Source organism: Ornithodoros turicata, unplaced genomic scaffold (assembly GCF_037126465.1).
Source record: "Ornithodoros turicata isolate Travis unplaced genomic scaffold, ASM3712646v1 Chromosome39, whole genome shotgun sequence".
In the NCBI taxonomy this organism is placed as follows: domain Eukaryota; kingdom Metazoa; phylum Arthropoda; class Arachnida; order Ixodida; family Argasidae; genus Ornithodoros; species Ornithodoros turicata.
In genome coordinates, this window is record NW_026999369.1 from 250,756 (window position 1) to 270,671 (window position 19,916).

At 45.0% G+C, this 19,916-nt stretch overlaps 1 protein-coding gene across 5 annotated transcripts in view; it reads left to right on the forward strand.

Moving 5' to 3' along the window:
* The window catches only part of LOC135374008 (uncharacterized), a 150,962-nt gene that overhangs the window by 61,390 nt on the left and 69,656 nt on the right, over nucleotides 1-19,916 (forward strand). For 4 of the 5 annotated variants that reach the window (XM_064607027.1, XM_064607029.1, XM_064607026.1 and 1 more), the window contains 2 exons: nucleotides 3,691-3,780; nucleotides 4,557-4,625. The exons of the other annotated variant lie outside the window; for it this stretch is intronic. In XM_064607027.1, the coding sequence (XP_064463097.1) occupies nucleotides 3,691-3,780; nucleotides 4,557-4,625 (159 nt within the window). The remainder of the gene's footprint in view (nucleotides 1-3,690; nucleotides 3,781-4,556; nucleotides 4,626-19,916) is intronic. 5 annotated transcript variants of the gene reach the window in all.

A 19,916-nucleotide genomic window follows, 5' to 3' on the forward strand; every position in this document is an offset into this window, starting at 1 on the left:
CACCTTACAGAAACTTGGCTGGGAGTTGCTGCCACATCCCCCTTATAGTCCAGACATCGCCTCCAGCGATTTCCATCTCTTCGAGCCACTGAAGGCGTTCCTTGGGGGCCGCCATATCAGCTACGAGGAGGAGGTCAATAACGCGGTCCGATCATGGCTGCTACGCGCCGGTAAGGATTTCTACGCTGCTGGCATCCAAGCCCTCGGGAAACGCTGGGACAAGTGCACTAGTGCAGCTGGAAAATAAAACAATTGGAAAATACAACTACTTTGTCGCCTGTAAGTTCATTTTACTTTTGCGAAAAAATTAAAAGTCCAGGTTTGACTTGAACACCCCTAGTAGAAGGCTCAGTGTCCAAATACTCTATGAGCTAGCACCATTGTATATGCTCTTATTGTGCCAATATGGGCCTCCGTGCTACAATAAAACTAGACTATCGAAAATTAATGCCAGTCTGCAGTGATGGCCACTAAAAGATGCAGACGCTCAGAGCGCACGATGTATACTGATACGGCCACTTCGCTGCAAGACAACGTAGGAACTACAGTCGAAGATACGCTCACAGATACAGTCACAACGGCGGCGATGATTGACTATATGTAGGGAGTGACTTTTTCGGGTTAAACCCGATTCCGCCCGGTTACCCCCCCCTCCCCCTCCGAACTGACCTCCGACCAATTCGGGTTAACCCCGATTTCTCCCCGAATTCCAGTCACTATGAAATCCTCAAGTGACATTTCCACTGAAGACGAACAAAGATCGCCACGTGCAACACATGTAAGAATGGGTCACTTACGTTCCCAGCAATATCCCCATGTGTCAACACTCTCTGTGCCTTCGGGGATTACCACTGGAAGGTCACGATCCCGCAAAACAACAACAAAAAACAAAAAGAGAGATTAGGAAAGGACCTAATAGGCAAGAGAAGAAACAAAAACACCCGATAACACCCGAAGGCGCTATTATCGCCCGATTTCTCCCCGGATTACAGATTTAAAAATAGCGCCCGATTTTTAACCCCGATTCTGAGAAAGGCATTTAACGCTAAAAAGTCACTCCATAACTATATGGTTGCTGTTCTTCTGACGCCTCCATTTTGTATAAATGTTGCACTGGCCTTCGGATAATGTTCTGGTTGGAAGTGCGCAGCAAGGAGACTCGAACCTCCCATGTGTATTTGGGAAGTCTTTCTCGACGATTCGTATCTGCCACTGTAGCCTAGTACGGTTCGAGTCCTTAACTAGAACGTCGTCTACCAGTATCATGTCGGTGGCTCTCAAGCCCTTCGAATGGTATGCGGAGCGCAGTACGGCCAGGTATTCTTTGTGCCACCTGTTCCAAATCTGTTCGAGGTATGCTTTCTGCCTCCTCCACCTGGCTTTTAGCAGATCTATGGATTGGGCGGAGTTCCTTAGAAGACCAGCTGAAGATAGCGCCAAGTGAGTTGACGGTTGTGATGTTGAATGATGTCCCATTATCATGTCGTCCGGTGTTACAGATACGTAATGCCAGGGTTCAGTACTCACGTTCTTTTGTATTTCTTCCAGTCCACGCACGAACATTATCCAGTGCGTTGAATCTCCTCGTATCCACTCGAGAGTGATGGTCGATTCGGTCCAAAAGCGGTGTACAGCCCTTAACTTGAAGTTACTGTTGAAGTGAGTAGAACCCCTGGAAGACATCAATGTTCCCATTATCTCTAACCGAGCCAGAGTCGCCAACTTTATCGGAGCAACTCTTGATTTGACTATCATCAGTTGTACACGTTGTTGGGATCATTTGCAGCCAAGATATAAATATGCGGCCGTGCCATAGGCAGTAGGGCTGGGATCGGAGAAAAAAATGTAGCTCGGCTTCTTCGTTATCTTGGAGGTGAGTGCCGTAGTCGGGTGGAATTTGTACAGTTTTTAAGCGTGGCATTTCACAACATCCTGCTCGCCATCTGTCATGCAGGTATTGCGGTAACACTGTGTCCCAGTCCAGTTCCTCCTTCCACGTATCCTGTAAGCGTATCTTTCCGGACACCATGTAAGGTAGGATGAATCCCCGAGTATAGATAAATTTCCACGATCGCGTGCAAAACATGCCATTTCGTAACCTCCTTTGTCGTGTTACTGCCCTGTGCGTCTTTGAGTGGCAAGGAGTGAGTGTCGGCCTCTTGATCCCATATCACGCCAAGGACCTTGGCATGATATGGGACCTGTATCTTCATTGGAGCCTTTCTGAAGATTTGTTTGGTCTCCATGTATATCTCCTTTGCTTCCTCGACATTTTGTGCTCCTAGTATCACATCATCCACGTACATGGATGGTCGAGTATGCTCACAGTCTCCCGGCATGGTGATGATGGTGTATCATTGCTGCAAGGAGAAATATATTTGGAGCCGTTCCGAATGTCACTCTATTCATTCTCTCTCCTCTCCTTCTATTTACCAACGAAATCTCAAGGCGTAGCGATCTTCTTCACGGATCATTATCTGGAGAAACATTTTTTTTTTTTACATCGGTTACCAAAGCCGCATTGGATGCAAGCGGAATTTAAGTAAAACAGTCAGAATGTCCGGGTTTAGGCTTGGACCAGAGTCCAAATTATCGTTCAAATATTTGGTATTAACTTCATGCGACGAGGCAAGCGGTCCACGATTTGGTGGAACTCCATTTGTTCGAGTGAACTGACATGTAAAACTGCGACATTGTTGCAGCTTGTTGGCGTCAATGTGCTGGTAGATGCATAGGGTCCTTGTAGTGTCCATCCCAACGTGGTTTCAATGGCGTGGACTCCATGTTGTAATTTTCTGGCCCTTGCAGTTACAAATTCCCAGTAATGGTCTGCCCCGATAAGAACTGCGATCGATTCGTTATTATCTTCTCTGCACGAATCCGCTATCCTTAGCCCATGTTCGCTCATTTCTTCTTGCAGCTCCCCCGTTGGTACTTTGTGTGTAGAGTTTGTGTTATATCCGTTCAACGACGAGTGCTACGATGGTCTGGTATGTGTGTCCCGCTAGAGATCGTATGAGGATCTCTACCGCTTCGTAAAACTGGGCATGCTGGGTGAAACCCAAACGACACAATGGAGATCTTTTTGATAAGGGCTCCTTTGTATGCTAGAGCTTCAGCCGAACTCTTAGTAATAAAAGTGCCTTGGCCACCGCAGTCGAATATGACTCTTAGTAATTTTCCTGGTTGAGTACCTGGTGCCCAAGCAGATGCCGTTTGAAGTAGTATGTGCGTGTGCTGACATCACTCAAGCACAGTGGTTTTGAGAACAACCTGGCTAATGCAGCAACCCTGCAATCTGGCCGTTGTCGGCCTCACAGAAGTGGTCAACGTCACGACTGACGCCCTGCGGGAATGTGCGTCATGGCCCGACTTCTTAGCGAACTGTGCCGACATATGTCTGAAAGTGTCTGAGGAAAACCCAAGAAAAACTCCGTGACACCGAGACTTCATGCACCCTTTTTACCAAATCGCACACGTGTGCATATTTGTGGATGGAGTTAACTTGAAAGTTAACTTCTCTGGAAATCAGATGTTTATGATGTGCAGTGAATGTTTTCATTTCCTCGAGTCATTTCACTTCCTTCGAATCACTAATAACGCATTTCTGATGTTCTTTGAACGTTCAAGTTACTAGTCACACGTATCATATATCCTCTTAATTCTGAATCACACTCTATGGCCTTGCAGTACAAAAGAGAAATGCTCGAGCGCTATATCAAGCTTCTGAAAATGTGGATCGCCTACACAGTGATTTATATGGTGGCGTACGTAGTAGCGGTAAGTGTATTAGTAGAGCTAAATGTTTTGTATGTCTAGCTCCACTCTCTAGCTTTTCTCTTAGAAATATCTACTAGTATGCCTGTACGCTCTCTGTGTGTTGTTAAACTTAAATTTTGAGATGAAGTTACGCAGTGAAATTTCCAATGGCATACTTAGGCGGTCGCATTCTGTGATCTTGTCACCTAAAATGTGTTGCGCCTGCAATATGTCAGGCAGTAGCATTGGAGAAGCATCGGAGGTTTGGAGCGTTTTAGTAACAAGAAGAGACAAACTGTAAGAAACAATCAAACTGCGATTTTTTTGCACTGCGCAACATCTCCAAAATACTTTTTATCTGCCCCGTGCACAGTATAACCTGCAAGTCCTTTCATAGTGTACGCCTTTCAACTCTGTGACACCACGTACACACTCTGTCCTAACGAATGTGGCCATTTCCGTTTTCTCTCTACGAAACTTGTCATAATATTGACTTTATAATGTTGCTTTTTAATGCGTGTTAGCGAATCAACTGGGGCTATGGGCGCCGTACAGACATGAAGACAGGGGAGACGAAGGGAGCGTATTTTAATAGCCTATATGTAATTTCTGCCCAAGCCTTCGCTCTTCGTTCTTGTATGTGTGCACATTATTATGCACGTAAATATGACCTTATTGTCAAATTGTGCTCACGGAAATTATGCCACGAACGCCGTAATATTCTGCAGTTTATTTGGAGTTGGGCAAAATCTCGTCAGATGAATACGGAAAAGAGGAGTGGTCCTTTGCTTTTTCAGGTCTTACATTTCAAGTACAACTTAATGAAGTTCCGACACTTGGAAGAGAAGAAAACCGTTGATCACAGAGTAAGTTGCTTCTACCGTTAAGATGTCACAGTCTGTCCTCTAAGGTCTGAATTGCAAAGTAATCCTTAGACGTACTAGCGCTCTGACGATGTGCGCATTGTGCTTCCCGCTCATCTGTGAGGCCCTTCCTCTTTCCTTTCTGCTGGTTGAACCGTTCACTTAACCACATTCTCAAGGGAACTGGCTTCGTGAGTTTAAAACTGTCGTCGTCAGAAAAGCTAAACAGCTGCGGGATTTTGACCACGACTGTCTCGATTACCGGTCGGGCGCCTTGAACAATTCGACAGCGTTTGGATCCGCTTTCCGAAGACTGGTCTGAGTGCCTTAATTGACTGTTGGGACAGTCATCCCCAGAAATTCTGGACAGCGACGCTTTGCGCATCTTGTGGCCGCCGCGCGAAACTAGCCAAAAATACAATGGGAAAGTAAGAAAAACTGCTGTATCTGCCGTTCTACTTAACACATCCAATTTTCCCCCGGCATATAGTATCAGGGAGCCCTTCTGAGCCCATTTGAACAGAAAACATCGTTGGGTACCAAATTGCATCCGTTCCCTAGAGTTTCAGCATTTTGGACGGCTAATACTTGGGAGGTATAGGAAAAGTGCACCAACGAGACAACTTTATGAATTAATATCTCGGGCTGTGATGAAGATAGCACATTTTCCCCCGGGATATAGGTTCAGGGGTAAATGGGGAATTAAAATTTATTGTTACCTTTGCGGTAGTCCTACCGCCTGCGGTTCCCTGGACCAAAAAGGTCTCAAATGGCAGATGTACACGAGAAGGTATGTTTGGCTTGACCGCAAAGAGGGAAGGCATAGCGTGCAAGCCGCCTTCAACGGTTGCTGATGTCGACTGCTGAGCTTGCAGTATTGGTCGTGGTTTTGTTTTCCTTTTTTTGTGTGTGTGTTTTGTTTAATTCTCTGTTGATGGGCGCATGTATTGACAAATGCCGTAGTTAGTCTCAAGAGATGACTTGCGCTAAGCGACATTCGTGACCGTGCCTGCTCCAAGTGAATTAACTGGGAATTGGTTAACTATTTATTTGATGTCACTTTCTGTTCACTAATTATTCACTTTAATCCCGTAAGTGATACTTATGTGGATAATCAATGAGTTCATAAAGAAGTGCTTAATTAACCGATCAGGTAATTAAAGTACTATTAGTCACTTTAATTCGGTAAGTGATGCTTACGTGAATAATGAATTAGTTCATAATTAACGAATAAATTAATGGACTAGCCATTTAAATTAGTAAACGTAGTTGTCATTCAATTCATTACTAACTATTCATCAATTGACCTCTGAATTAGGTAATTAATCAATTGAGTACCCACTATTCCGTCCAAATCCTTACAAACTATTTGTTAATTACTGAATGAATAATCACGTTACTTATAAGTAAGTGGCCAATAATTTAAAGGTGTAACTTAGTAATATCAGTTTCGCGTAAGTCTTGCTTCTCCTCTTGCTCGTGTACAATAGCCTGCATAAAGGATTTCATATCTTTTTTATAAATTGACCCGCCTGGCAAGCTCGTCGCACTTTTGCTCGCTCACGTGATCAAAAATGCAACAGCACAAAACGCTTTCTAGCTGTCTCCAAACAAAAAGAGACAGATAAGCGGCGTCGCTATCACCTTTTGTCTTTCCGATTGAGCCGTGCCTTTCGCAGAGCCCGAGCGCTGATAACAGCGTCTGGAAAAGATTATCGCAATTCATCATACTCAAATTTTTTCTGTAAGCTTAACTTTCAGAAACCAGCTCTCCATGCTGCGAACACGCACCTTGTCAGTTTTGCGTGGGAATTGATGAAGTGCGCAGCGGAGTGCATTGAATAATGTGGTCATACACACTGAAATAAACGTACGAAAGCATTGCGTTTGGTTATGATTAGAGCTCGCTATTAAACGTTTACACGTCGAAACGTTTAAACGTTTTCTTAAGAAACGCGTTTTGTAACACGTTTCCCAGATTAAACGTTTTCTGTTAGATATACACCAGCGGCATGGCCGAGTGGTCTAAGGCGTCCGCTAGTTGGTGGTAACCAAGGTCGTGCTGTAGACTGGGAGGTGGTGGGCTCGAATCCTACTACCGGCTGTGCTGTCTGAGGTTTTCCCTGGGGTTGCCGAAGACTTTCCAGACGAATGTCGACACAGTTCCCCTTGAAGTCGGCCCAGGACGCATACTGATCCCTCTGTCCCCCACTCCTTCCTGCTGTCCTCTCTCTGTCTGTCCACGTCTGTACGCCGCTCATAGACACAGTTGCTTCGCGGCGCTAACGCGCAATAAAAAAAATCGTTAGATATACGTTCGACCGCACGTATACGTATTTAAACGTTTTCCCAGGATACGTTTAAACATTGCAGAAGCAGTAATCCAGTGCAGGGGATGAAAAATTGGGACGGGCGACAAGGTACTAGGGAGTTTTAGCAGACCGTTGATAACGTGGCTAGCGTTGAATCGTATCAACCGGAACCAATCAGTGGACAAGATTATGAGTCACGCACCACTGCGATTGGTTCCGATAAGCACGATAACCTTATCAACGGTATACTAAAACTCACTACTAACTAGCAACTAGCACAGTTTACTTAGACGACAAGGCACACAATGACACTAAACACAGGCATGGTTCAAACGAACCCGTCAGAAACCAGTAAAAACTTGTTCGGCTGCACCGCTTAATTAACATCGATAAAATTTAAACCTTATCGGTTAGTGTTACAGACGTGGAACTGACACACCTTTTTCCTGCTTTCGTAATCTCAAGTGCTTCTAAATACATTAACGCTCCAACCTTTTTTAATCTATGTAACACCGCAGTTTTGTTCCACTTCCCCCCACAGCAACCGCAGTTAACCCAAATGCCTTCCCAGTGGAAGGTCCAGACACTTTTGCCGGCTGACGCGCTCCATTAATGTAATGTTAACACACCTTGATGTCTGGCCGATATAGACCCTCCCACATTTTAGAGGTATACAATAAAGAGCTCCCACACAACATAAGTATTTACATGGTTGACTTGACATCCAGTTCTTACTTTCTTATTTACATTTTTCATAATGCTCCAAAGTTGCATGCATAAGTTCCAACCTTTCTTAAAAACCACATCAACACAAAATTTTCTAGACAATTTCTTTAACCGATGCGAGGCATTGTGAACATACTGCACCACTCCGAAATTACGACTGCTTTGATTTTCGTCACTTGAACCATTTTTCCCGAACTTAGTTAACTCCTGCCAACCACATCTTGAACAACATCCTCCGGGTATCCCGCTTGCTCTAATCTCATCAATTGGCCCAAACAGCTGTTCAACACCTTATGCACACACGACTTTTTTAATGCAGCCCCAAGAACATTTTGTGCGACCGCATTTCTTACAGATTTTGAAATGGAGGATTCAAAAGGCATTAGCGGTTTCCAGCACCTTTGTTTGTATTCCCAGCATTCTCATGACACTCAATTTCAATATCTAGAAACTGAATGACACACCTACTCCTCCAAAGTGAACATCAAACCCTTCCCCAGCTTATTAAACACTTGTAAAAAAGAGCGCCATTCACATTCCCCGTGGTCCCTATCAAAAAATCATCGACATACCTAAATATTTTCTTTACTCCCAATCCTTCCTTTTCAACCTCTGACAGAACTAAGCGGTTGAACTCCCAGACCAACCAGCCCGGTACCTCGCACTCTTCAGTACGTTTAAAGTGTTTTGGTTTGCATAAACATACAGCGGCACGTATACGTATATAAACGTTTTCCCAGGAAACTTTTATTATTATAAAGAAGTGAAAAGCAAAGTTTCGGTTATTTCCTTTCTTCCTCTAAAGAATAAAGACGTCTTTAAAGAAAAAGTCTAAGGACGTTTCATAAGGAAAGGTTTTCCGGACGATACGTTACTCTAAACGCCGTATGAAACGTTTAAACGGAAACGTTTTAAACGAAAATCAGAAGAACGTGTTAGATGCCGAGCCCTATATGATCTGTCGTGCGAAGATGAGAGCGTCAGCAAAGGGTGGCACAGAACGAGGCCTCAGGGGGACCGGCGTCTGCAAGGGATGTTTAAATGTGCGGTCTCCGGTGTGTGGAGATTTTGTCGCGTGTTAACGAACCCTCAGGTGGAAAAAATTCACCCATAACCGATCACTGTGGCTTCGATCATGATCACAGTTGTCTGCCGACGCAAAGCCGTGAATTACCAGAAATTAGGTATTAGGTAATTAATTAGGCATTTACAACCACTGACGTTTACATGTTTGTTCATTGTTCTTGCGGACAGATACAAAGTACCTCCCCCTAATACTTTCCATCGTGTGAAGCCAGAAAGGTAAGAAGGAGTAACGTCTGTGCGAGTAATACCCAAATACCCTGTCGTTTGAAAGCAACGCAGAAATAAGCTTTCAAGATAAGCGCCAAGTCTGTCCTTCAACGCTGGTTATCATCAGACGGGACGCGCGGTTTTCTGTGATAGTTCCGTCTTACCCTTGCGAATTTTTCCTCCTTTCCTCCCCACCTGCCTGTGTGTAATGTTTCCCTGATTGCGCATGTGATGTTAGGGGAAGCCCTCTCTTTAGGAGCGCCTGTCCAGATTTTCTGGCCATGCATTCACTCTCGCACTCTCTCATGCGGCTCTCTTCCTCTCAGACGCACACAGACATGGCACGAGTACAAGGCGTGACATCTGATGAATATGATGAAAAGCAAGTGTTCTCATGTTCGAACAAAAAACGGGACAACATAGGACATACCTCAAGGTGCCTAGGGCTCTTTCGAGGACTATTATATATTTAAACTGTTCATGCCCCAGACAACTTGTATGTTCCAGCCTGAGTACAGTTACTTTCCGTCATGGCTTCCTCTAGAAACATATTGACAGAACTTGCGATGGTTAGAGGAGGAGCACACGATTCCATTACATATATCGAGTTCCAAGGAACAATAGTAAGTATTTGCTTGAATACAATGCCGGTAAATAGACATAAAAGCTGCGGTGTACTCGACCTCGATATCAGATCCTATCAAGGAGTAGTTCTTAGAGGGGTTCCTCTTTACGTCATTATTATATTTACAGTTCTAGTTTAGCTTCATGCATAAACGGCAACCCAGGTGAAGCTGCAAAATATTTCAGTGAAATTTGCAGCCAGATAATTTCATGCCATTGAATTTTTCACCCATTACAGTGCCGCCGTTGTCAATCGCCTTGGGTTTCTGATTTCTCAAACAACTTATTCCACATAAAACCGTCTGATTACGTTTCGTCTCAAAGCAGACAGCGCATACTTAGGATGCCCACCAAGATTCATAAGATCGGGCTTACGTCAATGTGGAATCAAAATCGGATACACCGTTCAATTTCCCTATCTATTTGGGAAAATAACGAAGCCGTGCTGTATGTAACTTTTGCATGTGGAATCTGAAGTGAAATACAACACTCATATCACCGCAAGTCGACGTTGCTGCGTTGTCATTTCTAAACTGTTGGTATCGTCCATGTGGGCGTAAGTCGCCATCTTCCCATGCATTTCTCTCTACTCAGCCCCTCAAACGCGGGCGGCAACCATCACACGTCCCACAGCTATTAGCAGAAATTTCTCCCCCATACTTGGCGCAAGGTATAACGTCTCTGGGCACACTGTGCACAAGGTTGGATTATTGTTTAAATTCAAATGCATTAGCGGTTCACTCCAAGCCATCCAACTGGCAACTGGTCCAAGCCAAGCCGAATGCGCCAAATGTTAATAATAAGCAGTTCGAAGGCGAAGATTATGCGAAATCGTTGGTTTCTGAATTGAGGAAGCGTATTTTGAAGTTCCTGATCTACAAATGAGCTGCAGAGTTTTGTTCAAATTGTACAAATTGGTGATTTGTGGCATCCGTGGCTTCAATCCTTGTTTACACCGTCACGGTTGTTGGAGCAGTGTTCCCGGTGCTGTGTCTTTGCTTTTGCGTGTCATTTAGCAGTTTTATCGTCAACAGTGGCCAGCATTCCTTTTTTGTGAATTCGTTTCAAGTATAGCGACGTGAAGTACGCAGCGTACTAGCTGCATCATGCAATTGAACTACTAACAGATGCATTAAATGGTTTGCATCTTGCACACACGAGTTTAAAGGAAAAATAATTAATTGCGCATGCTGACGGTATTTGGCGCACAGCTCTGTAGGCGTACGAGTATGACCGACATCGTAACCTGCTGTGGTTCAGGTTGTATAGGTATACGGCTGCACGAAGTAAAGGGAAACGTGTGGATGAATGAGAGAGCAACACAAAACTTGCAAGAAAGAAAATATGTTTATTAATCCAGGTCGCAATTTCATCTGAGCACAACACAGTAAAATTAAGCTCTTTTACGGCGTAGTCGACAGACATGTAGCTGCTGGTACCAAGGAGCATGTCGAAACAGACGTGGATGCTGTTTCACAGTCTACGTCTGAACAAACAATCCTTGCATCTGTTTTGTTTTTCTTCGTTAAGTAGGCTTCCTAGATAAGGGAAGAAAAATGTGGAGGGTACCGTCTTTCAGTTTGACATTTCAGTCGACATGGTTGGACACAGATGAGCCACTATATTAACAGAATGGATTATAATCATCAATGATTTATGAATGATTATTGTATCGAATACAGTTAACACACAATTTTTGCATGATCAATATTCCAGCAAAATATTACCGTTAATTGAGATTCATAAATCGAGGCTCGTAAATTTGTAGTAACTATTGAAGTGAAATTTCTTTGAGAGGCACTGTTGATAAAAAGAAGGAATTTGCCAATTGCAATTTCATCAAGCAGGAGGTGATTCTATTTTGTTTCAATAATTACAGCGACTTTCTTTGTAACAGGCTGTAACTGTTTACAGGTCGCCCTCACCATGCCACGTTGTACTGCCAGTGTAGGTACTCCGCATATAAAAGATGAACGACTGAGCAGCCACGATGTTGAACATGCTGTAGCACGTGGCTGTTTGATGTAGACAGTTGTAGTGCCCGCACACTTTGCTGGATATTCTTTCCTGGTTTTGGTATTATTGATTAAAAATCTAAGCCGTAATTTCGTGCTTAGTTAACGAATTTTCATTATTTATCATTTGCCGGATGAATGTGCCTCATACAAACTGTCTGGTAGCCCATGTAAAACACTTTGAACACCGCATCACGCGACTGTGATGCGGTCCCTGTCAGTTACTTGATACTAGCCTGCAAGCGGATACATGTACGAAACTACAAACCGATACACAATGAAAATAGTCATATTTAGCTGTGCAATTGAAAGTGAGATGTAACAAATAGCACGTACACACATACACACACAAAGTAAAACGAAAAGTAGCAATCCGCCTACAACATTTGAGAAATCAGACTTTTTAAAATGCAGAAGCTTGGTAATTTTGCGTATTTCTGGTGGAAGAATATTCCAGTTTTTCCCTCCATAGTATTAAACATATTGTGAATGTGTTTATGCATTGAAGGAGCATGGAAATCATTTGGAACATATATTTTTTCACCGCTTGATATGAACACACTACCTTCATAAACTGTCATGCAAAATATTTTCTTCAAAAAGCGCGAATTTTCTGAGAAAATTAGTTCGCAAGAATGCGCTCCGCGGCGACACTTTCCACCAAGCCGAGTCTGGCGTGTGGTGACGTCAGGCGGCCGACCACTTAATTGGCTGCCGGAAGCGTCCGCTCCCCGCCAGAATCGTCTGCTAGCTCCGGAATCGTGGCGACTTACGGACTGAGACGGGGGGGGGGGGGGGGGGGGGGGTTGTTGCTATTTATTTGCGTTTGACATTCACTTGCGTTCTTACACGATTTGTTTCGTACGTTTTGCATAAAACAAGACTGCGGGCAGTGTAAAAGTTGTGGCTATGCCTCTGTGTTACCGTGACGGCCCGGGTTGAGGTGGTTCGTACGCGGTTGTGGTTTCTGTTCCGATTGTGATGAGGTGTCGTTAATTAGTAAACAGTATTGTGCCTGTGTGTGCAGCATATATATGATACGACTAATTACATTCCTGTCAGTTGGAGATTTATTTCATGTGCCATTGTTGTATGCTGCGTATGACCATTTAAAAAAGAAAATGCTTATTTGGCTATGTGTTTTGGGGTTTCCCACAGATCGCTAGCAGATATGAATTCTTTTGACTTTAATTTGGTGTCCATGTTGTTGTGCTTGTGGAGACGTTGCGCTCCTGGTATCAGTAAGATATGGAAAGCGCAATGTTACACAGCTATGCATTCATCGGTCCGCTTTTTCGCCTCAGAGATGCGAGTGTCCATGGGGTTCAGAGCCCAAAGTGTTGACCACAACACGGAGAAGTCATGATGGTCGACGACCTCTTCAATTGAAAACACTGGTCACTGCGCCGCGTCTTCATGGCTATGCATTTGTAACGAAGAAGAAGCACTGTATTTCAATCCGAATGTTCGTTCACACTTAGCAGCATCACTTACCAGCCTCCGGTACATTCGTGTGGCGAAATCGAAGCTGGCGGAGCTTAGATTCCAACTCCATAAAACGTTTCGTCAAGCAGAGCAGACATGTCGCCTAAAGAGTGTTCAGTTCATCACCTGTCCTTTCCACGACGTCCGATGAACAACAAAGCTTCCTGCACGGTCGGCTTGCCGGCGCCGGAGAAATCGCAAAAAAAAAGAAAAAGACGGCGCGGCCATATGACGTCAGCGGCTGGCAGCCGAGTGAGCGGGCATTTCTGCCGCGAGATTCAAAGCTTTCTCGCGCTCCAGGATTGCGCGCTACGCTGAAGCTTTTTGCGCGAATATGTATCGCAGGGCTCAGAATCGTAATTTCTACTTCTCCCGTCATATTTTATTCCGATCATTTCTATGCTCCTTTAACAAACGACATTTATATATGTCAAAGGTATGTATGCCCTTAATACAGCGATGCAGTGGAATCCTCGCAGCCTACGTAACAAGCTCCCAGATTTTAAATCTCAGAGAACTCGTAGAACGGACTGTCGGGGAAGGAGATTGTTAGAACTAATGGAGACTGCTCACATGTGCCTACTCAACAACCGACAGCCAATTTATATGCGATCACCAACGTCACTAGATGTCCTGGACCTTTCCTGGTGCTCAGCAGACATAATTCGCTACATGTCGTGCGCTAGCGAAACAACAACCGAGGTAGTGACCACTTTCCCATCTATATTTCGCACGAAAGGCTGCCTCTGTCACTCACTACTGGACTGATCCGTTTCACGAATTGGGCACTCTTTCGTGCTGGCCTCCGAACATCTGTGCACACCGGCATGTCCTCAGAGGCTCTCTCGCAAGGCATTCGTTCCGCCATGCAGGACGCGGAAGTCATGTCTAAACGGGTCACCGGTCACGTCGGTCATTTCCCGCAATTAACCACCTCAGAGCAGAACGTCCTCGAGCTACGTCTACGTCGCCGAGCCGAGAGAACGGCTCGCCGAACTGGACAACTTCCTGACATCGTCGCGTACCGCCAGATGAAAGCTAAAGTAGCACGAGAACTTAAGAAAGAGGACCGGAAGCCCTGGCATAAGTTTTGTCACCACCTTCCACCATTTGACCCCGCCATAAAGATCTGGAGGACAATTCGAGCTCTGAAGGATGCGCCCCCACAAAATAATCTTCTCGCCGCATTGGCTATCGTTAAGGGTGTAGACGAAACCACGCTCGCGACAGATTTCTCCGTCGTCCTAACGACGCCAGCGGCTGCCTCAACGTCTGCAGTACACCACACTTTCGTCCAGAGCCCGCAGACCGGAATCCACCAAGACTGGCCCCGTCCACCGGCGGTTATGGACCGCGACTTTACTCTCATTGAGCTGCAGACTGCGTTGAAACTTGTGAACGTGCGATCGTCCCCAGGAGCAAATAAAATCACTTACGCCGCACTGCGAAACCTTGACGAGCCGTCACTCCTATCCCTCCTTCATGTTTATAATACACCTTGGGGACAGGAATCCGTACCATCTACTTGGAAGGAGGCTTTAGTTGTTCCAATCCTAGGCAAACCCCCAAATGCCCTATCCTCCTTTCGCCCCGTGAGCCTGACAAGCTGTGTGGGCAAACTGATGGAGAGAATGGTTTTGCATCGCCTCGACTAATGGCTCGAAACACAAGGTGCGTTCCCTCAAGAAATGGCTGGATTTCGCCGCCACCGAAGCTCTGTAGATCCAGTTCTTGATCTGGTCTCTACCGTCCAACATGCTCGTGCTCATCGGCAGATCGTTGTATCGGCCTTTCTGGACATTAAGCGCGCCTATGATACCGTCTCGCACATCTGTGTCCTCCACGGGTTGCGGTCTTTCGGAGTATCTGGTCGACTTTTCAGCTGGCTTCACGATTTCCTTACGGACCGAACTGTCGCTGTCCGCACATCCTACGGCCAAAGCCCCAAGCACCCTGTTCATCAAGGCGTACCGCAAGGAAGCATTCTCAGTCCTACACTTTTTAATGTGGTCATGGCACGACTAAAATTTATATTTCCACGCAAGGTCGCATTCTCCGTGCATGCCAATGACGTTGCCCTTTGGACTGTAGGCAAATCACGCCCAGCCATTCAGCGCCGTTTGTATCAAGCCTTAAACAACGTTCATTTCTACCTTACGCGACTTGGAATGGACCTTTCGCCCGAAATGTGCGTCGAGCTTCCTTCCACCCACAAGGCTATGAGTAATTTCCCTTTTTGGGTTGGTGCACGGAAGCTCGAGCCTGTGCGTTCCCGTCGCTTCCTTGTTGTGGTCCTAAGCTCCCACCTGCGCTGGGCTCGCCACATTAAGCACCTTGAAACCAAAGTGCAGCGACGGCTTCCTGCCATTCAACATCTTTCTGGCTTCGGCTGGGGCTGTGATCAACGCTCCCTCTTAGCCGTTCATGCGGCTCTGGTGAGGGCGACTGCGCTTTACAGCCTTCCAGTCTTGCATAGGGTTTCTACAACATCGTTCAATACCCTTTGGTTCCTGTTCGCCCGAAGCCTTCGTCGCTGCCTTGGCGCTCGAAGAATGGCTGAAACAGGGCAAGTCCTAGCTGAAGCTGGACAACTACCGGTAGAGATCCTCCGTGAGCGGGAAACGGCTCGACACTTCCTACGTTTGCGTGCGAACGTTCCCCGTCACCCACTCCTCAGGAAAATTCGATACCATCCAGAATGTGATTTCCAAAGCGTGGCGCAGAGGACGCCACGCTCTCACCGGCTTCACACCTAGGACTGTCACACCGCAGAACGCCCCCTGGGGTCTGCCTGTGCCACACACCTTCCCACGTCTTCCTGACCTCCAGGTCTGCAGAGCTCAGGTTCTCCCTCAAGTACTTCGAGCCCATTTTTATGCTCTTGTCGACGCGAAGTTTTCCACCTCTACCGTCGCTTACACCGATGGCGCATCTCGAAAGAGCAAGTCCGCGTCAGCATTTGTCATCCCCGACGAAGGCGTAGTTCAAGGACGTCGCCTTTGGCATTGTACATCATCCACAGCTGCGGAACTCTTACTTCTTTTTTTTTTTTTTTTTTGCAGCACATTCCCAACCCGGAATTGGGTGGTCTTTACTGACTCAGCATCTGCGCTGCAAGCAATTAAATTGAAATTAAAATGAAATTGAAAATTCTGGCATCCGAGGCTCCTCCGCCCCGTTGGTTATGGATGTGTTAACCGCTTACAAACTTGTCTACAAAGCTGGACATAGGCTCGCTCTCCAATGCCCATTGCGGTGTCGAAGGCAATGAACTGGCGGACAGCGCCGGCGAAGCAGCTCTCTCGTATCGGACACGGTCGCGTATTGCACTGCTGTCCATCGGCGGTCCATACTTCGAAGCCTTGTGACTCTTCTGGCAACCCACCAACAGACCGCCGACATATTACCCCCCGCCATGCTGAGCAAAGTTGACCCAGTGCTCGCTTTCCGCATGCCAGCACATATCTCTCGTGAAGGCGCCGCATTAGTTTATCGAATGCGCCTCGACGTGGCCTTCACAGCACAGTGGCGCTGCCGCTTGCCCCAAGAGCTCGACTCCCGTCCCCTCTCCCTCACCAAATTGCTTGGCTCCTGGCGGCATCCAGCTCACCAACATTCTGTAAGACTCTCTTCGCCTTTTTGGACGCCACAGGACTTCGATCCTCATTGTAGCGGGGCCCATTCCTTCATTCCCTGCTTCACCTCCAGCAATGGGGTAGAGTATCGCCCCCGGCGATGAAACTCCCCACCGATTATCCTGAAATAAAGTTGTTGTTGTTGCCTTTAATACCTCGAACACGAAAAGCAAAGAGAACAGATTCAGACAGTGAGATCCCTAGTCTGATCTTTGCAGGTACAGTAAAGATTCCAAATTCAATTTATATGTCATGCCATATTCTTCGAAACCAGAATAAAGATGAAAGATGAAAGTCACTGAAAAGGTTAGCCAGCTGTAGGATTCGAACCCACATCTTTTGGATTGCCGGTCCAGGGCTCTACCAATTGAACTAAGCTAACACGCCTTCTAAGCGACGCGAAGTTTTCCACCTCTACCGCCGCTTACACCGATGGCGCATCTCGAAACAGCAAGTCCGCGTCAGCATCTGTCCCTGTAATATTAATAGTAAACTGTAATAGTCCCTTGTATGTTGTTCCAGCCTCAGAACATCAGTTCTTGTTGCAGAATAAAGATGTCTGAATTAGTGCGTAATGGATAGACAACAGCACACTGAGGGGGATAATGCATTTTAAGCGAGATATTGCGAATAGACTCTGAGATTTTCATTCTCACATCAATAACATGTGGTAACCAGGTCAGGGAGGAGTCTAGTTGACATCAAAAATTTAACAAAATCTACCAAATTAAGTTTACTGCCAGAGAAAGTGATCTCCAGAATGTGGTGTGTGATGCTTTGCTGCCTAGGGTGGAATATCATGAAACATGATTTGGATAAGTTAGGTTTTGATTTGTTTGCCACAAGCCAGGTGGAGAAATTTTCAAGAACAAGATTGTCCTTTCGAAATATTGCAACCACGGACGAGCCCTCTTGAAAAATGTTTGTATCGTCTGCGTAAAGCATGATAGTGGATTAAGTTTCTGGCATATCATTTACGTGTGAAAGGAAACGAAAGGGTCTGAGTATGGATTCTTGCGGTACACCACAGGATATGCTTCGCTGATGGGAATGCACGTTATCGACTTTCACGTACTGCTTCCTATTCATTTAATACGTTTTTAAGATGCTAAGAGGTAGACCGCGTACGCCACAGTGTTGCAGTTTCCTTAATATTATTACGATTGATGACATCAAACGCCTTCATTAGGTCTAAGAAAATACCTAATGCAATGATTTTGTTATCTAGATTTCGTTTCAACTTCTTAACTATATCTACCAATGTTAGTTCCGTGTAGTTATTTTTCATGAAACCGTACTGCGACGGGGAGAGTAAATTTTTATTCAACATGGATGGCTGTACCCTAGTTAGAATATTTTTCTCAAGAACCTTACTGAGAGCTGACAAAAGAGATATCGGACAATAATTTCTAACTGATAACCTATCACCCTTTTTATAAACCGGCACTACTTTGGTGATTTTTAATTGGTCAGGACAAGATCCAGACAAGAAAAACGGAATTGATTAAATTAGTTGAAGGTTGAGAAAGTAAATGCTTGTAACGTTTTGGGTGTTGTAATCGGTATGTTATTAAGTCCCACCAATTTTGTGTTATTTATTTGCTGGATTACGCCCATAATTTCAGTTGGAGTAACAGCACAAAAAAAAAGTCTGTATAGATTACGTTCAGGTTGAGGTAGTTCATTAATACAATCATCATCTTTATAATCGGCGACGGAATTAAAAAAGTGTTCTTTGAGCACTTCCCAGATTCCCAGAAGAATCGCATAAGGCCGATATGTCGTTTGTTTGTACGGTTCTACTTAAAGCATCGTTATTTGTAGTCCATATCCTCTTGTTATCGCCTGCCGCATGCGGTTTTGAAAATAGTAAATTTTCGCCTGTCGAATAACTCGAACAAGAATTGCGGAACATGCTGAATAACGATTTTTATACCAGTGTTATGCGCTTTCAGACGCAATTTCTTATACAAATTATTTTGTGCTTGATGGTTTTCATCAAGGCAACTGTTATCCACGGTTTTTTGATTCTGCATCTTTTGCTAATACTGCACATTTGCGTCGCTTCTTGGATTGCAGAGGCAATTTTAGAGATAAAAGTTTTGAACTTGGTTTCAACTGCAATTGAATCTACGAAACAGCAATCTACGGTTTCCAATATTCTCCGCAGTGCTTCATAATCAATAACACCTTTCTCCTTAGTAGTTATATCATGATGGCGAGTTGCTTTCCCAGAAAAAAAAAAAGAAAAACACCTCATGATCTGTAGTCCTTGCAGCAACGACATCACAGATACCATTAATTTCTTCTAAATTAGCCACAGCATGATCAGTAATGGTAGGTGGATTATTGTCAGTGTATCTTGTAGAAGTTTCCATCATTTGATTAACGCATTAAGTCATATGTATCTCCATGTAACTAGCTACAGGAGAGTTTTGTTTATAACAGAGTATACTCAGGTCTCCAAGAATTATAACTTTTTTTTTATTTTGCCACAGTGGGTGCAACACAATTAAAAGTTGTTTTATAAACTGACTATGCTGGCGCGCCATTCAAAGTCCGCGCCTAACAACAGGCAATGAATCAAGCCAACATGAAACGTTCATTGAAAGCAAAAACAAACAAATAAACGCGGTCATCGCTCAAGGACGCCGAAAACGCGCCACGGATATGTTAATAGTCTGCGCGGAACAACAGGCAATAAATCAAGCCATCATAAAACGTTCATTAAAAGCAAAAACAAACACACAAACAAACAGACAAACGCGGTCATCGCTCAAGGACGGCAAAAACGCCCCACGGATTTGTTCATAGTCCGCGCGGAACAACAGGCAATGAATCAAGCCATCATAAAACGTTCACTAAAAGCAAAAACAAACAAACAAACGCGGCCACCGCTCAAGGACGCCGAAAACGCGCCACGGATATGTTCATAGTCCACGCGCAACAACAGGCAATGAATCAAGCCATCATAAAACGTTCATTAAAAGCAAAAACAAATAAATAAACAAACAAACGCGGTCATCGCTCAAGGACGCCGAAAACGTCCCACGGATATGTTCATAGTCGACGCGCAACAACAGGCAATGAATCAAGCCATCATAAAACGTTCATTAAAAGCAAAAACAAATAAATAAACAAACAAACGCGGTCATCGCTCAAGGACGCCGAAACCGCGCCACAGATATGTTCATAGTCCGCGCG